We start from the raw sequence: 21,531 nt of genomic DNA on the forward strand, positions 1-21,531 counted from the left end.
AGTATTATTGTGGCATAACCATTTTTGGTCTTCCGTCAAGAAAAACATTAAAATGCCGTTAAATACAAGCAATGACATTTTGATCTTTATTTATACAAAGTAGATTGACCGCTATATTTTTTATGTTGATTTTTTTTTGAAAAAAATCAAAATTGAAGACTGAAATTCTCTTGTATTTGACGAAATTTAAACTATTTTGTTGATGGAGGACCAAAAATGGTCATGCCATAATAATACTAGGATCAAAAGTTGATGTTTTAAAAAAATAGGACTAAAAATGGACTGTCACCTATAAATCTATGACCAAAAATTAAATTAACTCAAAATATTATAAAGAATGGGTACAATTTCATCAACCACAAAATATTTCAATGTAGTGTGCCATGAGGCACAATAGAATAGAATTTCCTGAATTATTATATTGGATAATAATTTCAAATACTGTAATGATTTGGTTGTATAGTCAGAGGATAAGAAAGTATGCCTTGTGATCAAGAAACAGGCATTAATGTGGGTGGAGAAATTGGTATTTTTCTGAGCAAATCACTTGACATGTTTCCTTGAACAAAGTGGTACCAGTGTCCTTCTGACCCTGACTGATAACAAACTAGAAGGGGCTAATACCTTAGATGAGGGGGGTGACCCCATAATAAAGAGCTGCCCTTTTTTCTTGTTTTCCTTTTCATTTGTGTCTTTCCCCTGGGGTATAGAAGCAGCCAATTAGCTTCAAAGGACCCATCTTGTACTGCGATATATCATATATGCTGCTTAGTGCCAAGGATCCATATGTTACTGTCAAAACCCTCAGCCCAGGCTCAGAGGCAGGGGTGGGGAGTGGGATATGTGGTGACTTGTAAGGTGGCTCTACCGCATGGTCGTAAATGTGTTAAATTATATTACTTGTGAATTATTCAGACTCGTTCTATTATTAAAACTCAACAAGAGAACGAATACAAGAAGGGTTGGAGTAAATTTCAAAATTGAGGACCAGATACCGTAACAAGAGTATGAGCAATATAGTTCACTGATCGATTAGTGTAATACTGTAATGTAAAGAACAAGAAGATAAAGAACATAAAATCCTATGACAACCTTCTAAAATAGCACTAATATAAGACAGGTCAGCGATGTTCGAGAGGATCTCCCTAGCACCACCATCAAGCAATCAGACTCGATCCTAATGTTGGGGGTACGCTTATTCTTGAGCTAAGACAAAGCCTCTTTGCAAGCTAAATCTTCCGGCATATAGGGGTCTCGAAGGCCCTCCACGTGACCACTAGCAGCATAAAAAAAAACTACCTTCAGCATTGATGAATATTGCAATTTGATTCACTTATTATCTAGTTTAAGTTGAGCTCAAGTAAATTGAGTAACAAGTCAAGTTAAATTCGAGTATGCTAGTTGTTGAACATATATAATATATAAACATAAATGTAATCTAGCTTAATTAGATTTTTAGTAGAGATGAAGCATATGTTTTAATTTGGTATTAGAGCCAACTCCATGCCAAACCTTCTTCACGTCACTTAATAAAAAGAAATTATGGTCCACATGTTGAGCCCATCAAAAATAACTAGCCGGCACACGTGAGGGGGTGAATTGGTGGCTCTACCACAAGGTCGCGAATATTTCAATTTGGTTATGTTATTATCAAGTTTAAGTTGAGCTCAAGAAAATTGAATAAGTTTGAGTCAAATTCAAGTATGCTAGCTAATATTTAACTTGAGTGATTTATGTCAATCGCCGTTGTGCCTCTTTGTACTCGGTACAAAGCTTTAAATTGCATTTGTAGAATTTGTGGCAAATTATGCTATGGACCCATGTTCACCATGTGCATAGTGGACACGCTGTATATTCATAATTTCTATACTGTAGATTCATAATTTCGCTGTAGATCCATAATTTCTATACTGTAGATTTATAAAATCTATACTGTAGATTCATAATTTCTATACTGCACATTCATAATTTCTGTACAATATGAATTTACATTATATATTTTATGAATCTAGAGTATAGAAATTATGAATCTACAGTACAGAAATTATGAATTTACAGTATAGAAATTATGCGTATATACCATGGACCATATATGATTGACAAATGACATTCAAATTTTGCGTTTAAGAACAATGGCTAAATGTTAGTCTCTAATGACTTTTTTGTGTACTTGTGTGATCTATTAACGGCAGATATACTGTAGATTCATAATTTCTGCAAATGCATAATTTCTATACTGTAAATTCATAATTTCTTTATTGTAGATTCATAATTTATGTACAATAGATTCATAAAATTTATAATTTACAGTATAGAAATTATGCGTTTATACCATGGACCATATATATATATATATATATATATATATATATATATATATATATATATATATGGAAGAAGTTTGCTCAAATGCGGTTGCGCACTCCCGTTGGCTGTTTGAAGAATACACCAATCCTGTAACAAAAGGCACCAATAATGTAGGAAAATACACAATAATAAAATATACCAAAAAATACACAACACACCCAAAAAAAAGTACACCATATAACTCTTCACCCCTAATGGTGCATTTCCGAACACTGTGTGATGCTTTTATTCATATCGAATGGTGTGTTTTTGGTTATGCGTACATAATTTGTGCATTTTTTGTTGTGCATTTCTAACGTTGATGTTGTATATTTGCATAACTATTGGTGCGGTCGCACTTATCGTACGAAATGGCGCGGCTGCACCTGAACTCAACTCTCTCTCTCTCTAAATAAATAAATAAATAAATAAATAAATAAATATATATATATATATATATATATATATATATATATATATATATATATATATATATATATATATATATATATATATATATATATAAGCATGTGCGTAAAGGGCATTTTTAGTATTGTAATACAAAAACTATTTCCGAGAGCATGTGACTAACTAATATTAGGGATCCGCTTAGGAATGGTGATTCCGACCCCTTTGCAAAAGGAATAGCTGATAGCTCATTCTTAATTAGGAACACTATTCCCATGACAAAAATGATTAAAACAAATAATGAAATATATCTATTCTCAGAAATGTTATTCCATTCCTAACCTATTCTATTCAAATATTACTTTTTTATTTTTTATTTTTTAATTTTCTTTGTTTTGCTTAATTGGCTCGATCAACTTAGCTAGCAACAAGAACTCTCTCCATCTCATTTTATTTGTATCTTTTACTAATTTTATTACTCCGTATTAATTTGGCTATAACTTGACTTTTATGTAAATGCTTTAAGTTTAAATTTTAGAATAAAAATTAGATATTATAAAATGTGCAAATTCCACATATTCTCATCAACTATTGTGGTATTGTTATATTGAATCATATTCTTTTAACTTTGTCTCATTACACATCATTGACTTTTTTTTTTTGTTCCAATTAGTCATCCGTTATATATTATATTATATTATATTATATTATATTTTATCTATATATATATATATATATATATATATATATATATATATATATATATATATATATATATAAATTATTGTTTAATAAATATGGCTAACATCCAATTTTATCATTCAATTAAAAAATTTACAAGAGAGTGAGAGAAATTATTTGTTGGGGCAAGAGGCTTGATTGATAAAATTACATGTTAATCATCTTTATTAAACAGTAAAATGACACAAATTTTAAACTGATGACTAATTGTACAGACTAATAATTGTCAAGGAGGATGTAAGCATGCAAAGTAAAATAAATAAGAGTAAATGTAACGATATCACAATAGTCGGGAATTAAAAGTAGAATTTATTTTTATAAAACTAAACGTTATATATTTCTTCTCTTGTTCTATTTTATCTATCGTACTCACTATTTATCGGTCAACCCAATTCTTATTTATTTGTTTACCTTATTTTAAAATATTTATTAAATAATTTTTAAATTTGACTTTTTGTATTTAATAGTACTTTTGATGTAAGTTTCTAATTGTATCGATTTTATATACTAACTTAAATATTACAAAAATAAATTGTAAGCAAATTGAGTGAAGTCTCTTTAACCAAAGTCAACACATAAAATGTGACGGATGGAGTAATTATTCCAAGACTCATAACTCAACTCAAAATTTTATAAAAGATTAAAACTAAATTTTATTAATCTTCGAGGAATAAAATTAAACAAAGTTTTTGTTACAAAAAAAAAAAAAAGAGCATATAGTTATATAAATGCTTATATTTATGTAAATCAACCAAATCAACTACCCTAGCAAATTAGGACAAGTAGTTCGATCTCCATTTCATTGTCAAATGAAAGCATGGAAAGAAACAAGTCATGCAATGGAAAGGTGGAAGGGAAGTTGTATGCAAGCTACAAAACAGTTGCATGTGAGTTGAGGAAATGAAACAAAAAAGATGCCATCTTTGTAGTGATTAGGCTTTGGATGTATGTGTTCATCATACTCTTTACACTTCATTTTTTTTTTTTTCTTATTATTGTATTCTCTTTCTAATCATTTTTTTTTTTAAAGAACCCCAGTTAGTTGTGCCAAAAATGTAATAATTCATTCTCTCATTGAAGTAAAATTCTCTTTATTTCCATCATCACCGCAACTAATAATCGCAATAGTTGGCTTATATGCTTAGGTAGAGCTAACTCTTTTTAGAGGTAAAACCGTTGCTTCAAGGGATTGCCTTCTTAGCTATTATAACAATTATAATATTATTATTACTATGCATTAAGCAATTTATAATAATAATAATAATAATAATAATAATAATAGTAATAATAATAATAATAATAATAATAATAATAATAATAATAATAATAATAATAATAATAATAATAATAATAATAATAATAATAATAATAATAATAATTGAAATTGCACCGTGAATCTTGAAATAAAAAAGTAATGTATTTTTACTTGTTATTTAAGTTATGCACCAGTTACGTTCATTAATTAAACTTGTTTAAGCAAGCGTAAATAATAAAAGCAGAAAGCATAAAGGAACGTAAAAACACAAAGAAATTGTTACGCAGTTCGGAGCTCCTTCTCCTACGTCTGCGGGGCACAACCCACGTCTGCCCAATCCACTATAGATGTTCACCAAAAGGAGTATTACAAGAGGTAAATACAGATGACCTCCAGCCTTTACCACTACCACTCTTTCTAACACCTATCCAGGATTGACACACGAATACCCGAACAACCTTCACCAGATGCTTCAGCAGTACCACGTACTGATCATGTAGTGAAGATTAAATATTCTTAAGCATTAAATAATAAAACACATTAAATTGGAAAGCTTTGTAAATCAGATGTGCGCTCTTGAATATTAATCTCAAAGTTGGCAATCTTCTTCTTTCGAACAGTTTCCTTAAATACTAGATGATAAGTCTCATGAGTGATCCTTAATCATATCCTTCATTTGTTCGAATGATTCACAGCCACATCTTTTGTTTTCTTTGAAAACTTCATGCGTTGCTGACTTCTTCATTTATCAATGCATCCCATCCACATACTTAGATATCACATGGTCCAAAATAGAATAAATTCTAACATCTCTAATTAATTGCTTAATTAAAAACTAATAAAACTATTACTAAATAAAATAGCCAATAAGTTTAATGTGTAAATAATTTTACACTTACAATCTCCCCCTTTGACATTTTATTTGGTAAAATTAAACTTAAGTATCAAATACTTTGGGCAAAACTTGAGAATCAATTTAATTTTATTAATAGCCCTTAGTATAGGTTCTTGACCAGACAAAGATAATAATAAAAATTAGACTTAATTTCTTTTTGGACCATTTGTGAATAGTGTACCTGATTAAAAAGAACTCTAAGCCATGGATTGCACATAGTAGGATCGAATTCACCTTGTTCATGTGAGTAGTAGTAGCATTCCATACACAATGTCATTAACTGCACACAAAAAAAGGATTACTACTCCCCCTAACATAATGCTCCAATTTTTTCATAAAAGATAGCACTCCATAATGATCCCTTCATAATGATCAAAAAATATACCACTCCATAATGATCCCAATTATTTCCATAATAATCCCAAAGTTAACAGAAACTTAAAAATCCATTACCAAATATCCAAATACCCCCCCCTACTCCAAAAAACTCTCCCTTTTTGCCAAATAAATGACAAAGGGAGGTGAACATCATAATAGTGGATTAGATTTACCGTGCAGACGGGGTGCCCGAAACTGAGTCGTCGTCAGTATTATCAGTTTCATTGGTAGTAGCGCCAGTATCAGCCTTCAAATTTACTTGCTGGTTTACACCCAGGCCATGTATAATAATTTTTTTTTTTTCATATCCAATCTTGCATCATATTGATCAGAATCAAATATCAAACACCAAGAAGATAAAGCCTTATAAGCAAACCCATCCAAAATAATCTCATAAAGTAGATAATCCAAGAATAATCCAAATAAGGTGATGATTTTAAAATGAGACCCCAGAGTTTATGATGAGCCAAATAAAACTATAACCAAACGAGATAATCCAAAATCTGAGAAATTCCAATAAGAGAATCCAATGCATCGCATAGCCAAATAAAGGATTTATATTTGGCGAGAGATTAATAACCATAAACTTCATAATCGGAGACTGATATAATAACAAGAGATTTACCAAAAGAAGATTACCATAAGAGTAGTAGTACCAAAAAGAATACCATATGCAGCAGTCATAGTCAAGCCAATACCTAAACCATATTAACTACTACTCCTCCTTTCTTACTTACCCCTTTATTCCAACAAAATCAACCAGAACATACCAAACAAAAATTTGAACAATTATATCAAAGCAATTTTAACAAATAACATATACGCACAAGTCAAGTTGGAGCAGATTAAGTAGATAAAACATACCAAGTAACAAACATATTCAAGCACAAATTCGTAGCAAATAACACAAAAAGCACACAATTGGGTCACTCAAAAAGACAGATTGGTAAATAAGACAGTAAGCACATTCAGGTAAAGCACATTTACGCATAGATTCATATAAAGCAAAGTCAAGCACAGATTCATACCAGATAGCACGGTAAAACACACAAACAAAACAAACACGGTTATGAAAAGCATATTCAGCCAGAGATTCAAATAGATCAAAATCAGGCACAGATTCATATAAATCAACTTCAGGCAAGAATTCATAACAGTTTAGCACAATTAAGTACACAAGAAAACACAGATACGATCATGACCGGACCAACAAAACACATTCACATATTGTGCAAATATTAAACAAAATGCATCAAATTTTCATTCAAATAACCATAGAGAATTCAAAAGATGCAACACGAGAAACACCAATAAAGTAACCTCAGTAAAAATAGGTTTAAAAGCACTCACAACAACACAAGTAGAACATTTAGTAACACATAGAAAATAGTCAAGAACAAAATGCAAAGAATCAATCTGCAATTTTGAGTAGTAGGTAATGAAAAGAACTAATTGCGAGAAATTAAAAAAAATGGAATAGAGGACAAATCAATCATAAAGAAACACACCCACAAAAAAAAACGACACAAATGCAATGTAAGAGCATGTAGGAACAGACCCATTACTTCAAAAGATAAATTCCCTTATCCTGAAACAGATTCTATCACAGATGCAGAATATTACACTGGCAAAGATGAAGAATTTCAAGATTTTGATGAATGCAAGGATATTGAAGTAGAGGGCATCAAATTAGATAAAAGAACACATAAAAACTTAGCTTTAGATATAGGAAAATTTGCAGGTAATTCACAAGACACATTAGACAAAGACACCCTAAACACATTCAAGGAATTAACAAAAGGAATTAGAGAGTGATGAACCTGTAAACTTTATCACCAACGATGATGGCAAAATTAATTTTGAAGATGGGTGATCTATTGTGGATGCGTGTTGGAATGTCAATGTCATCTCGATCGTTGTCTGATTCTGACTCTGGTTTAGGTTCTGGTTGATTAGGTATGGGCGATGAGGTAGATGACTCAGGGTCTGGTTCCGGAGTACCAGCGTTAGGGGATTTAGGGCGGTTAGCTTCAGGATCTGTCACTGAGTCAGGTTGAGTAACTTCGATAATCTCATGTGGTTGATCATCGATTACGACATTTGTGGACACCATGATGATTTTGATCACCTTATTGTATACTCTGTAGGCTCTGCTATTTGTTGAATAGCCGAGAAAGATTCCTTCGTCGCTTTTTGGTTCAAATTTTGAGACTGGATTCCTATCTTTCAATATAAAACATCGTGAGCCGAAAAAGTGAAAATATGTAATGTTCGGCTTCTTACCTTTCCATAATTCGTATGGTGTTTGTGTTGTGCCTGGACGAAGGTAGACTCGGTTGATGATGTGACATGCTGTGTTTACAGCCTCTGCCCAAAACTTCTGTGGTAATCCTTTGGCGTTTAATAAAACCCTTCCCATTTGCTGAGGAGTCTTTGGAGCTGAATACTCATGAGTGATTCCTGATTGGTTATAGAAGTCATCGAACAGCTTGTTTTCGAAATCTCTGCCGTGATCACTTCGGATTCGAACAATGGATTCATTTCTTTCTTTTTTGGAGTTTTAATCCCAGTGTTTTGAATGCTTCAGGTGTTTCGGATTTTTCCCTGAGAAAGATTACCCACGAAAAACGTGAAAAGTCATCGACACATACCAGTATGTATTTCTTACCTCCGAAGCTTTCTGTTTGAGTTAGACCAACGAGAGATCTATGTGGATCAATTCTAGGCACCGACTTGTGTTTATGGTATGTTGAGCTGGATGAGATTATTTGGTTTGCTTCCTAGCTTGACAGGCACCGCAGATAATTGACTCGACTTTCATCTTGGGTAAACCACAAACACCTTCTACTTTTAGAAGTTTATCAAGGAGTCTATAACTTAGATAACCCTTTTTTTTTATGCCACAACTCGGTTTCATTCATGCTGGTCCTGCAACAGAAGATATGTTAGTTAGAATATAGCAATTGTCAGTTGACCTTTTACCTTCCATAACGCATTGATTTGTTTTGTCCAGGACACTGCAGTTATTTTTGGTGAAGCACACATTCTAGTTTTGGTCACATAGTTGACTTATACTAATGAGATTAGCGTGAAGTCCACTGACTAGCAATACTTTTTCTAGCTTTGGCAGGCCAGCTACATTTAGCGTGCCTATGCCAGTGACATGACCTTTAATACCGTCACCAAAGGTAACTTCACCTTTGCTTGCATTTACGTTACTTAGAAATTTTGCATTTCCTGTCATGTGACGGGAACCCCCGCTGTCAAGGTACCATTTCTCTTCTCTTCCTGCACTTTTAGAGTGAAACGAAACAAACGAGATATAGTCAGTCTTTTTAACCTAAATTTGTTTCGTAAAGGGCTGGATTTTCTTGTGCCTGAACTTCTCAATTCTTTGGTCCTTGTAAAAGTAGTAGCATTCAGGTCTGGTATGCCCTCGTAACCTGCAATAATGACATACGGGGTTATAAAGTTTATAATGTAGTTTATTTGGTCTTACTATACCATGGGTGCGTTTCATTGTGCTGGATTCAGGAACACCCTCTGGATCAGGACCAGACGCCTTGACAAAGACTGTTTTCTCTTTTGAGTTGCTTCCGGTGAAGCCCAAACCATATTTTGCAGAAGATTTTCTTCCAGAATCAAGGATTTTATCAAATGTTGAGGTAGTATCCATCATTTGGATTTGTCGTTTGTAGGTGCTGAGCTCCTGTTTCAAAGTCTGTACTTCTTGTTGGAGTTTTTCTTCTCGGTCAGCTGCTTCCTTAAGTCGTACATTGCTAGTTTGTACTTCGTTTTGTAGTTTTTCTTCTCGGTCAGCTGCTTCTTTAAGTAGTACATTCCTATCTGCTATTTGAGTTTGATATACTTTACTAGCATTGGTTACAATCTCTATCTCACTAGCTAGTTTGCAGTTTACTTTTCGTAGGGCTTCCCATTTGGGATACAACTTGTTAAATTCAGCTTCAAAAGATAAAGTATTTAGTTCCAAGTCTTCTGCGGAGACATATTCACCACCCTCTGAGTCAGCTCCTTCAACGGATTCTGAACAGCTAGTAACACGTGCCGTAAACGCAACAAAGTTACCCGAGATTTCTTCGACATCCGATCCAGTTGTTTCAACGTCAGGCTCGTCATCACTCCAGGTAATGGCTGACATAGAATTTTTGCGCCGAAGGTAGGTAGCACACTCAGCTTGTACATGTCCAAAGCCTTCACACTCATAACACTTGATTCCTTTATTGTTGGGTTTTTCTTTGAACTGTCCTGGACGTGAGACAGACTGTTTGAAGTTTGATGCACCTGTCCTAGGACCAGTACTGGACGATGTTGCTCCCCTTTGTAAATTTCTGTTGCGTGAATTTTTGGATACCTGTTTCAAAATTTTAGAAAATTGTTTAGTCAAAAAGACAACTGTATCATCACCTGTTTCGTCTGAATCAGATACAACATTATTTTCTTCAGCGACAAAAGCTACATTTTTTTGTTTTTTCGTTTTCGTGTGATCAGTTAAAATTTCCATTTCATAGGTTCTAAGATTTCCCATTAATTGAGTAACAGTTTTGTTCTCCCAGCCGTCGTGTTCCTGAATAGCCATGACTTTCATTCTGAACCTCGGAGGTAAGGATCTCAGTATTTTCTTAACAAGCTTTGTTTGCGAGAATGGTTCACCAAGGACCATTGCACGATTCGCCAGTTCCTGTACGCGTGTGTGAAAGTCGATGATTGTCTCATCCTCATTCATGCGAAGCTCTTCGAATTCTGACTGGACCAATTGCAGCTTTGATTGATGTAAGTAGACTCAAGAGCTTCCCAAGCACCTTTAGCTGAAGGAATACCTGTAACAATTGAAAACTGACTTTCATGCATAAGAGAATAAATTGTGTCTAAAGCCTTATCATTGTTTCCAGCGTTGGTTATCTCTGTTTGAGTCCACTCAGTCTCAGGCTTAGCTACTTCTGTTCCGTCAGTGCTGGAACTGAGTTTGGTGGGATGTGTCCAACCTGCCACCACAGACCGCCACACGGCTTCACCTTGAGCTTTTAGGTGCGTACGAGTGCGAGCCTTCCAATATGCATAATTGTCGCCGGTCAACTGGGGAATGACTTTAGTTCGATCCATTCTGTAACACTTAACACCCCGTGAGATCAAACAAATAAACAATAAACAGATAAATTTATAAAAGCCGTTGAAGATATGAATTCAAGAGGCACGGAATCGACAGATCGATAGACTAATAGATTAAGTCTACAGGCTCTGATACCAATTGAAATTGCACCATGAATCTTGAAATAAAAAAGTAATGTATTTTTACTTGTTATTTAAGTTATGCACCAGTTACGTTCATTAATTAAACTTGTTTAAGCAAGCGTAAATAATAAAAGCAGAAAGCATAAAGGAACGTAAAAACACAAAGAAATTGTTACGCAGTTCGGAGCTCCTTCTCCTACGTCTGCGGGGCAACCCACGTCTGCCCAATCCACTATAGATGTTCATCAAAAGGAGTATTACAAGAGGTAAATACAGATGGCCTCCAACCTTTACCACTACCACTCTTTCTAACACCTATCCAGGATTGACACACGAATACCCGAACAATCTTCACCAGATGCTTCAACAGTACCACGTACTGATCATGTAGTACAGATTAAATATTCTTAAGCATTAAATAATAAAACACATTAAATTGGAAAGCTTTGTAAATCAGATGTGCGCTCTTGAATATTAATCTCAAAGTTGGCAATCTTCTTCTTTCGAACAACTTCTTTAAATACTAGATGATAAGCCTCATTAGTGATTCTTAATCATAGCCTTCATTTGTTCGAATGATTCACAGCCACATCTTTTGTTTTCTTTGAAAACTTCATGCGTTGCTGACTTCTTCATTTATCAATGCATCCCATCCACATACGTAGATATCACATGGTCCAAAATAGAATAAATTCTAACATCTCTAATTAATTGCTTAATTAAAAACTAATAAAACTATTACTAAATAAAATAGCCAATAAGTTTAATGTGTAAATAATTTTACACTTACAATAATATACTTGGGTATTTTGGTCTTTATATTACTTATTCACTTTCAATTTTCAACTAAACACTAGAATATAAATTCTTAATAATTGTGTGCCGGCCTACACGGGTAGCTCAATTGATTTCTGAGTATTATCATCATCATCATCATTATACATTGGCATTTTGGTCTTTATATTACTTATTCCTTTTCAATTTTCAACCAAACACTAGAATATATAAATTCTTAATAATTGAATTGTCTGCATGGGTAACTCAATTGATTTCTGAGTAATAGATTGTAGGTAATGACACAAGATTGAACTGTGGTAGCCGCAATGAAGGAATTACACCTAATGTGGTGGGTTCCTTGTAGGCACCTGACATTAATTCTGCCACATGATGAACCACTGAATCATCGCCCTCAATTTCTACTTTTGTGGGCAAGAAATTCTCAATATATAATTCTATTCCCAACGAAGACAAAGGTGATTTAAATTCATACTTTAATAATTCCCTCATTTTTTCTTTTCTCATAGAATTGTAATTATTTTCCCCTTAATTCCGTTATTACAACCAAACACCTCGTTTTATAACCTACTACATGTAACTTTTCTCTTGGGAAATATTTCTTTAGAAAATTTAAAAATATCAAAGGTATTGTAAAATTTTTACACACATATATGTACCTATGTATATTGTTTTTTTTTGTTTTGTTTTTTTTTTGTTTTTTTGGGTACTACATATTGTTTGTTTGTTTAGCACCAACTATACGACTATACGTTCCATCTCTTGTAGTTTTTTTTTTTTTTTTTTTTTTTTTTTTTTTTTTTTTTTTAAAGAAGAAAGTCTATCGTCACTATCTAAATGTACGTGTTTGGTGAAGCATGTCTTGTGGCCCTAACCTGTAAATTAAAGGACCATAAGGGGCAAATTTTATTGTGGATTATGGTCCAAAATGGAGCTGTTTCTTTTAATATAAAAAAATGACACCCGTTTTGTCTAATTAATTATATTTGTATGACGTATTCAATTTCATTTTATATACATTGTAGTTTCATTTCAGCACAACTAAAGTATTATTTTTTTCCAACTACAATTTCATTTGACATTATACACTCAAGACATGCATGTTATTGAATTTCATTTTATACACACTGCAGCCTTATTACAACACCATCCACTAAAGTGTAATTCTAATTCAACTACGATTTAATTGGACAATATACACTCAAATATGTGAAACTTTTATTTAGTTTCATTTTATATACACTGTAGTTTCATTACAACACAACTAAAGTATCATGTTGATATAACTAGAGTTTCATTTAGCAATATACATGAAATATGTGAGACCCGTTATTCAGTTGCACTTTATACATACTGTAGTTTCATTTCAGCACAACTAAAGTAACATTTCAATTCAACTACAGTTTTATTTTACAGTATATATATACACTCAATATGTGAGACATGTTATTTAGTTTCATTTTATACATATTGTAGTTTCATTTCAGCACAACTAAAGCATCATTTCAATTTAACTACAATTTCATTTGATAATATACATTCAGTACGTGAGACATATTATTCAGTTTCATTTTATATACACTGTAACTTCATTTTATTCTGAGTACGTACATCACAAATACGGGATTTGTTAAAAATAACGGTCGTCGTTTCTTTACTTAAAGAAATGACGTCGTTTTTTGCCCATGATAGTCCACCATATAACAATTGACCATAAGGAGGTAAACCAGTCTAGATTGCCAAAACCGACCGACTCTAACCAAGAACACCAATAAACAACTCCACATTAAATTAAATCAGACTTATAACAGTTAGCATACTGACTATAACTTCATGATTTCATATATGTTGTTGACTTATTTGCAATTTTATTTAATATTTTGTGTGTAGATTTAATTTTTTTTTTATTTAATCATAGTACTATTTTAAAATTCAATTCTCAATTAATAACTTTATCATATTTTGGCTTTTACTTTGATGATACTTTCCGATTTATTCTTTTATTACCAATTTTATCTTATCTTTGTAAAATCTAAAAATTAAAATGTATCTCTTGTTAACAATATAGAATCATCGAAGTTTTTTTTTTTGAAAGTTACTGGCTCTATTACATTGTAATATCTGTTCATATACTTTACTTTCTCAACCTACTAAAACACAAAGAACCAATAACGCCTTTACTGAGGCTCGAACTCATAATCTTCCAAATGAAAGTCTAACCCGGATACCATTAGACCACATAGTCCTGGTGAATCATTGAAGTTAATGTATGTCAATAACTAGTTTTGCTCTAGCTGCCAGATTCATGTACAAAGATCAATACTCGAATCATCACTAAACTTGACTCAGAAGCGATGAGCAATGCTTAGAGACTTGAATGCGGTCCAGGAACGGTCACTGCTCATCGCAAATTGTAAGAAATGGGCTAGGTGTAGCCGCCAGATAATATGGTTCAGTTGCTTCAGGCTAATGGGCTAGGTGTAGCCACATGGAGGGTGAAGTAGCCTCCCTCGGGGCTTCTTAGAGTAACATTATCAGTTGAAGTTATTTTGTGATTTTTTATACGCTATGTAGGAGTGAAGAGAGAGATGAAAAAAAAAAAAAAAAAAAAAAAAAAAAAAAACCTAAAGCCAGCTGACACAAAATTAAAAAAAAACACTATGAAATGGAGAGCACTCACGCCCCAGATGGAACGTGCTAGGCACGCGTGGGCTGGGTGTGCAGCATGCGCATTACGCGCTGTGCTGTGCTTAAATGATCGCTGGGCCCCACTTACTCGATATTTGTAGAAAGATTATTTTTTCTCTCTTTCCACTTTCTTACTCCTCCACATCACTACAAAATTCTTAAAAAACGTGAATAATCCATAGATGCGGATGCTCTTAGCTTTATGATGTACTCTTTCCGTCTCATTTTACGTGTCTTACTTTCCTTTTTAGTTTGTCTCAAAGTAATGTCCTCTTTTCAAAATTGAACATAAGTATCATTCTACATTTCTCAATTTACCCTTTTTAACTTTTTTAAATTTGTAGCAACTAATGAGGTAAGTACAATCGTACTTCCTAAACTTCACTCCTATCACTAATTTAGTATGACATATCATTTATTATGTTGCATTAAAAATCGTGCAAAAATCAAATGTGACAACAATTAGGGACTTTGGGAGTAAAAAAAAAATCCTCATGAACTACTTAAATGCATTGAAAAGAGTTTCCATTGCTCAAAGAAATAATTTGTAGCAGAAGAAATTTACTAGGAGATAATAATTTACATTTTATTTTATATTTCACCTGAGAAGAGACGGAATTGATAATAGAAGATATACTATCATCAAATTAGTAGTTGAAGACTAAATTAGTGTGTGTGCGCATACATAGCAAGTTTACAATGCTTACGCCAATGAACCAAAATTATTACGCAATCTCAAATATGACCGTGCATTAACGTGCGGATGGTGTGCCGCACCAATAGTGTAGAAAAACGCACCAATAGTGTTAAATGCACAACAATGAAATGTACCATAGCATCACAAAACGCACAAAATACCCAGAAAATGCATCATACCTCCCCACACCTAATTGTGTATTTTCGAACACTGTTTAACGCACCAAATACCCAGAAAATGCATCATACCTCCCCACACCTAATTGTGTGTTTTCGAACACTGTTTGGTACATTTATGCATACTTAATGGTGCGTTTTAGGGTGATGCGTATCTAATGGTGCATTGGTACATTTTTTGTTATGCATTTTCTAACACTATTGGTGTGTTTGCATACCTAATGGTGCGGCCGCACTAACCGCACGCCGCACTGGAACTTGGCTATATATATATATATATATATATATATATATATAGGGAAGGGTTCAGGTGCGGGTATAGCTTCCCGTGCACCTTAAGTGTTAAAATGGCGCACCTTAAGTACACAAATTACGCACCTTAAGCACACAAACAAAACATCTTAAGAACACAAACCATGCGCACCTAAAGCTTTAGGCACCTTAAGTACACAAATCACGCACCTTAAGTACACAAACCACACACCTTAAGAACACAAACCACGCACCTAAGGTTTTAAAATGACGCACATTAAGTTTCAACAACTCACACACCTTAAGCATACAAATCATGTACCTTAAGAAGGAAAACAACGCACCTTAAGAAGGAAAACCACGCACCTTAAGTTTCAAGTTGACGTACCTTTAAGTTTCAACAACTTCTCACATTAAGTACAAAAACCACGCACCTTAAACACAAAATTAACCCACGCACCTTAAGCACAAAAACGACGCACCTTAAATTTGACCTAGATGCAAAATCAATGACTCAGATTTAACTGTACAACCGCACTAAACACACCCAACCACACGGGAACAAAATTCTATCTATATATATATATATATATATATATATATATATATATATATATATATATATATATATATATATATATATATATATATATATATATATTTATTTATTTATTTATATTTATTTATTTACATTAAAGAAGGGAAATAATAAAAAGGCAATAAAGACTCTGAATTAAGAATCTTCTTAATTCATGAGCACTCCAACAATTCTTATCTTACTGTCAGGGGAAAATGAGAAGAAAGTTGTACTAGCATTCAATAAAGATGAATTTTAGTCAGGCAATATTAATGGAGTTACGTTGTTAGACTGAATTACTTGGATCCCACAATTATTAATTTTGCATGAAAACATTCATCAGATCAGAAGCAAATAGCTAAGCTAGCACATGATGAATGGACGAGGGGAACCTATGCAAGCAAGGAATCTGTCAACCTCAAAAGCCTATACTCTTGTTGATTCATTAATTTAAATTATCAAAATAAAAAAACAACTCTCCTAAAGATTCTTGAAAAAACTTGACACTTTCTCCACTCTTAGAACATTTTTTAATTAATAGTAGTACTATGGTGCCAATCTCATTAACAAAAGCTTTAAACACCTTTTCTCCCTCCCCTCACCCTTCCAAAGGGAAAAGTTCTTTAGTTCCTTAATTATTTGCAACTAATTAATTCGATTCCGAGTTATATATCATATAAATACAAATGTCAAATACTTATATTTTAGCATCATAAATTTTAATTTTAGTATCACAACGCGCTAATGTAATATACTGACATGTCATATTTAATTCTTGCCATTTAATTCTATGACTTTACTAACATTATTATATATAATCATTTATTACACTTTTCTTTAAATTAGAGTTACTTTTTAGGACAATTCAGTATTTTTTACAATTTCAGTCTCGTCTTCCGATTAAAAAACGTATACAATAAACAATAATTTTGTAACTTTTTTTGAGTTCTTTCTATATTATGTCATTTGTATTTATTTTTATGTCATTTATAAGTATTTCTTAAATAGTAATAGAATATTAAAATTATGAAATTATCAAATTATTCCAATAATTAAAGCAATTGGACAAAAATTGTAACGGAAAACAAAATGTGACAATTTCAAAAAATAAAATCCGCATTCAAAAAAAATATAAAATCCACTAGGGACTAATAAATGTTTATTTTTTCTATATAAAGAAAGAAAAAAATGAAATAGAAAAAGAAGAAGAAATCACCAACACCCACAAACCACAATATATTACTCTCCTTAATGAGTCCTCACCCACTCCCATCTGGCCAATAGTTTCTCCCTTCCTCTTCACATTATATATTTCTTGTGAAGCTTCTCAAGAAAATTCTCTGAAATTGGCTTCGCTTATACTCAATCTTTAAGCTACTTAAACAAAACCAATCCTTAAATCCTTAATTATATGGCAGTTTGGTGCTCCGATTAGTTAGACTTAAGACATATTGGAAAAAAAAAAAAAAAAAAACATTTCTGTTGTGTTTTTTGTTCTGGTACGAAATTGTGGGTCTTTCTCCCTTTAAGAGGTGCTTCTATTCTTATCTCAGAAGACAAGTAGGAGAGGGGAATTATTTGTTTTGTTCTGATCTTCTCTTCAAAGCCAGAAAATCCCATGATGAATAATAAAGGGTTGGTGAGAATGAAGCGGAACACGGTGGCCGGAAACGGGACGATGTTGTCTCCGGCGAAGAATGGCGACGGCGCTGCGGCGGGGTGGGAGGTTAGGCCATGTGGAATGTTAGTACAGAAAAGAAGTTCAGATTTTAATCAAAGTGTAAAGTATGGTTCATCTCACCATGAAGTCTACATTAATTCCCAAGCAAATCTTGGTATGTATTGTATATATGTTTATGCATTGAATTTGTTCTGATACCAAATTGAAACACATGTTCTATATTAATTAAAATTATAAACTGATAGTTGGATTGCACATTTATGTTTATATATTATATCTGATTTTAGTTTTTTAACGAACAAGAAAATGCAGGGGATCAAATGAACAGAGAAAAGAGGTGCCCTGAAATGTGCAGAACTGTGAAAATGGAGAACTCATCGAAGGAAATCACAGCAATCAGATTGGAAATTGACAAGCTTGCAAAGCAGGTGTGTGGTAAATTTGTTGCTACCCTTTAATTCCTTTTTTTTTTTTTTTTTTTTTTATAAAAAAATTAACAAGAAGAAGAATAGAAAAGAAAGTGGTTCTTAGAGCCAGATTTAATTACTGTTTGGTAAAATAGTTAGTCTATCAGCTAATTTTGACGTGTTTGACTACTATTAGTAAGTTTTTTTGAAACAACCAATATTGTAAGTTAAACAACCAATATGACTGTTTGATTAATTAGCACGCATTTTGTAAAAGGTTATTGCTCCAAAACACTAAAATTCTTTAAGTTCCCAAAACAGTTTTTTCGATCAGTTCTTGTTAGAAAGTCATTTTGTATGTAATCAGCTATCAACTAACCATTAATTTATCAAATATATTTTTACAATTAACTGATGCTATCAACTAGTCAAAGTGTCAAACCCACTAACCCAATCAACTAACACTTATTTACCAAACACCCCTATTGATTTTGGTAGGTTGGAAATGTTGAAATGGACATCTATGGTGGCAAGAAAGTGGCAGAAATGGCAATATTGAACATGATTGAACTATTTATGACACAACTCATAAAATTAGATGGAATTTCTGGTGATGGTAATGTGAAATTACAGAGAAGGATGGAGGTATCATACTTTATCTATTTTCTCCCTTTTTTTTTATTCTTTTTTTAGATGTGCATGTGTTGAGCATATAACATATAACTGTATAGTCTTACTATCAGTTTAAAGTTGTAGTTAAAACAGAACATATTTTCAATTTGATTTCAAAGTTTAATCTGCATGTGTTGAGCATGTGGCATACTACTGTGTACTCATTATCAGTTTAACTTTTTAGCTAAAACGAAAAACATCATTTCACTTTATTTCAAAACGAGTGCATGAATCGAAACGCGAGATCATATATAACTTAATGGTTTTTGTTTGGTGTATTGATTGAAGGTGAAGAGGGTGCAGAAGTACATTGAAAATCTTGATATGCTAAAGATAAGAAACTCAACACTGGGAAGCAATAATGCCAGGGTGGCAGCTCATCAATTCCAGCAAGTGCACAACAAGTTAGCTGGCAGAAATAATGAAGGGCCTATTAGAGTGACAGCAAAATGGGCAAACTTTTGAAATAATCATGGCAAACACAAATTTAGTTCCAAAAATGGACAGTTAATGAAGCACTAATACACTATAATGATGCCTATAATATGGTTTTGGATATGGGTGTACACTGGGATTTATGTATACACTGTCCCATCCCTTTGTTCTTTTATTTGTATAATATATATGGAGTTGTAAACTTTTTAGGCATTTTGATTATGGGCATTAGAAGATATTGTATGGTGACCATTTGAGTTCCAAGTTGTGTAAATGTATATATAGAATTATTTTTGTGGGTGTATCTAGAGCTTCTACCGTCGAATACAATGATTAATCCCATTGCTGAATTGTAGACACCTCTTTTGGGTATATATGGAATTGACGTATAATGGCCAGACCCTCAAATAAACGAGCACAACCTACAAGAAAACTAACTATATGCAAAATCTCCTATGAGAATCCGTGAGATGGGTAAGTTTTTCGTGAGTAGTATTACTATTTTTCTCATAAGTAACTCTTTAAGCTATAATATTACATTTTGATTTAAAAGTATTACATTTTTTCATATAAATTTTGTATTTTTTTTCCTCATAAGTGTTACACTACTTTCTCTCGTAAGCAATAATCAATCAATTTATTCATTATTACTAGTACACTTTCTCTTTTTAAATAACAAACAATTTATTTCTAATTAGTAATACATTTTTCAATATAATTATTACATTCATCCTAATTTCACCTATTTCACATGAGAGTCACCCGAAGTCCCGAACTATAAGGTTTTCTTTACCCTGTTTGATTCGCTTTCAAAATTTTAGCTTATTGATTACAATAGATTGTCAAGAGTTGTAACTTGTACATCACTGTAGAATATTGTTAAGAAGTATAAACTAGAATTAAGGAAACAATATATGGCATATTATCTCACATGTATTCAATTATAGAGGCTTAATTAACATATGGCATGTGAATATTCAATAATATTCAATTATTTATTGAATTTGAACATTCAATTATAATCTTTGAATGTAGACATTTGAATGTAATTTAGGATATGTTTAGAAACCCGGAAAATAATATTCATTTTCCGGGTTTCTAGTGTTTGGGAGGGGAAAAATGATGGTCATCACTTTCCAAAAGTCATTTTTCAGGTTTCCAAACACACCCTAAATGATAATTTATACATCTTTGAAGATAAAAAATACATATATATTTGTAACACTGACATTTGTGAATACATAACCATGTGGAGATGTTGATTTAAGTACATGTAGACGTAGTTGTGCTTCAAGAGATGAAGACTTGTGTGCTCATTTGTAAGGAGATGAGCTTTCATGTGTTCTTGTCTAGAAATACATCTAGTGTAAGATACATGCTATTTCAACTGTATTATTTTACTTGTACTACTCTTTTTCGTATTATTATTAAGAATTAGAGTCAAATAGACCATCAAACTACACACGAAACTATAATTGAGTTACTCAACTCAACAAAAAAAAAAAAAATACAATTGTGCCTCTAATTAAACAACACAAAATCATGTAATTGAATCTGAAATGACTTTTTTACTAGTATTTTCTAATGTGGTGATTACTAGATTAAAAAATTAATTTTAAATTTATTATTTTAATAATTTTAAATAAAATAAAATAAAAATTGATCCCCAAATCCCACTACCTTCATCTCCCGCGCGCCTAGAGACAAAGAACCTCTCTTCATCTCCTGTCAGAGACGTAGAGACCTCTTTGTCTCTAGCCTGGAGACGAAGAGAGGTTCTTCGTCTCCAGTAGAGACGAAGGCGGGGTGGGGTGACTTTTGTTTTTTGTTTTAAAATTTTAGTTATAAAATATTGTTAAAATAAAGTTTAAAATAATT

The 21,531-nt window shown here is 32.5% G+C and overlaps 1 protein-coding gene across 1 annotated transcript; it reads left to right on the forward strand.

Moving 5' to 3' along the window:
- The first annotated feature begins 17,682 nt into the window (after window positions 1-17,682).
- LOC109183525 (BAG family molecular chaperone regulator 3-like) lies at window positions 17,683-19,957 on the forward strand. The gene is made up of 4 exons (XM_019333622.1): window positions 17,683-18,293; window positions 18,452-18,567; window positions 19,045-19,191; window positions 19,507-19,957. Exons 1-4 carry the CDS (start codon window positions 18,077-18,079, stop codon window positions 19,681-19,683), a joined length of 657 nt encoding a protein of 218 aa, XP_019189167.1. The 5' UTR covers window positions 17,683-18,076; the 3' UTR covers window positions 19,684-19,957.
- Window positions 19,958-21,531: the final 1,574 nt, after the last annotated feature.

The sequence above is a fragment of the Ipomoea nil genome, unplaced genomic scaffold (genome assembly GCF_001879475.1).
Source record: "Ipomoea nil cultivar Tokyo-kokei standard unplaced genomic scaffold, Asagao_1.1 scaffold1129, whole genome shotgun sequence".
Lineage (NCBI taxonomy): Eukaryota > Viridiplantae > Streptophyta > Magnoliopsida > Solanales > Convolvulaceae > Ipomoea > Ipomoea nil.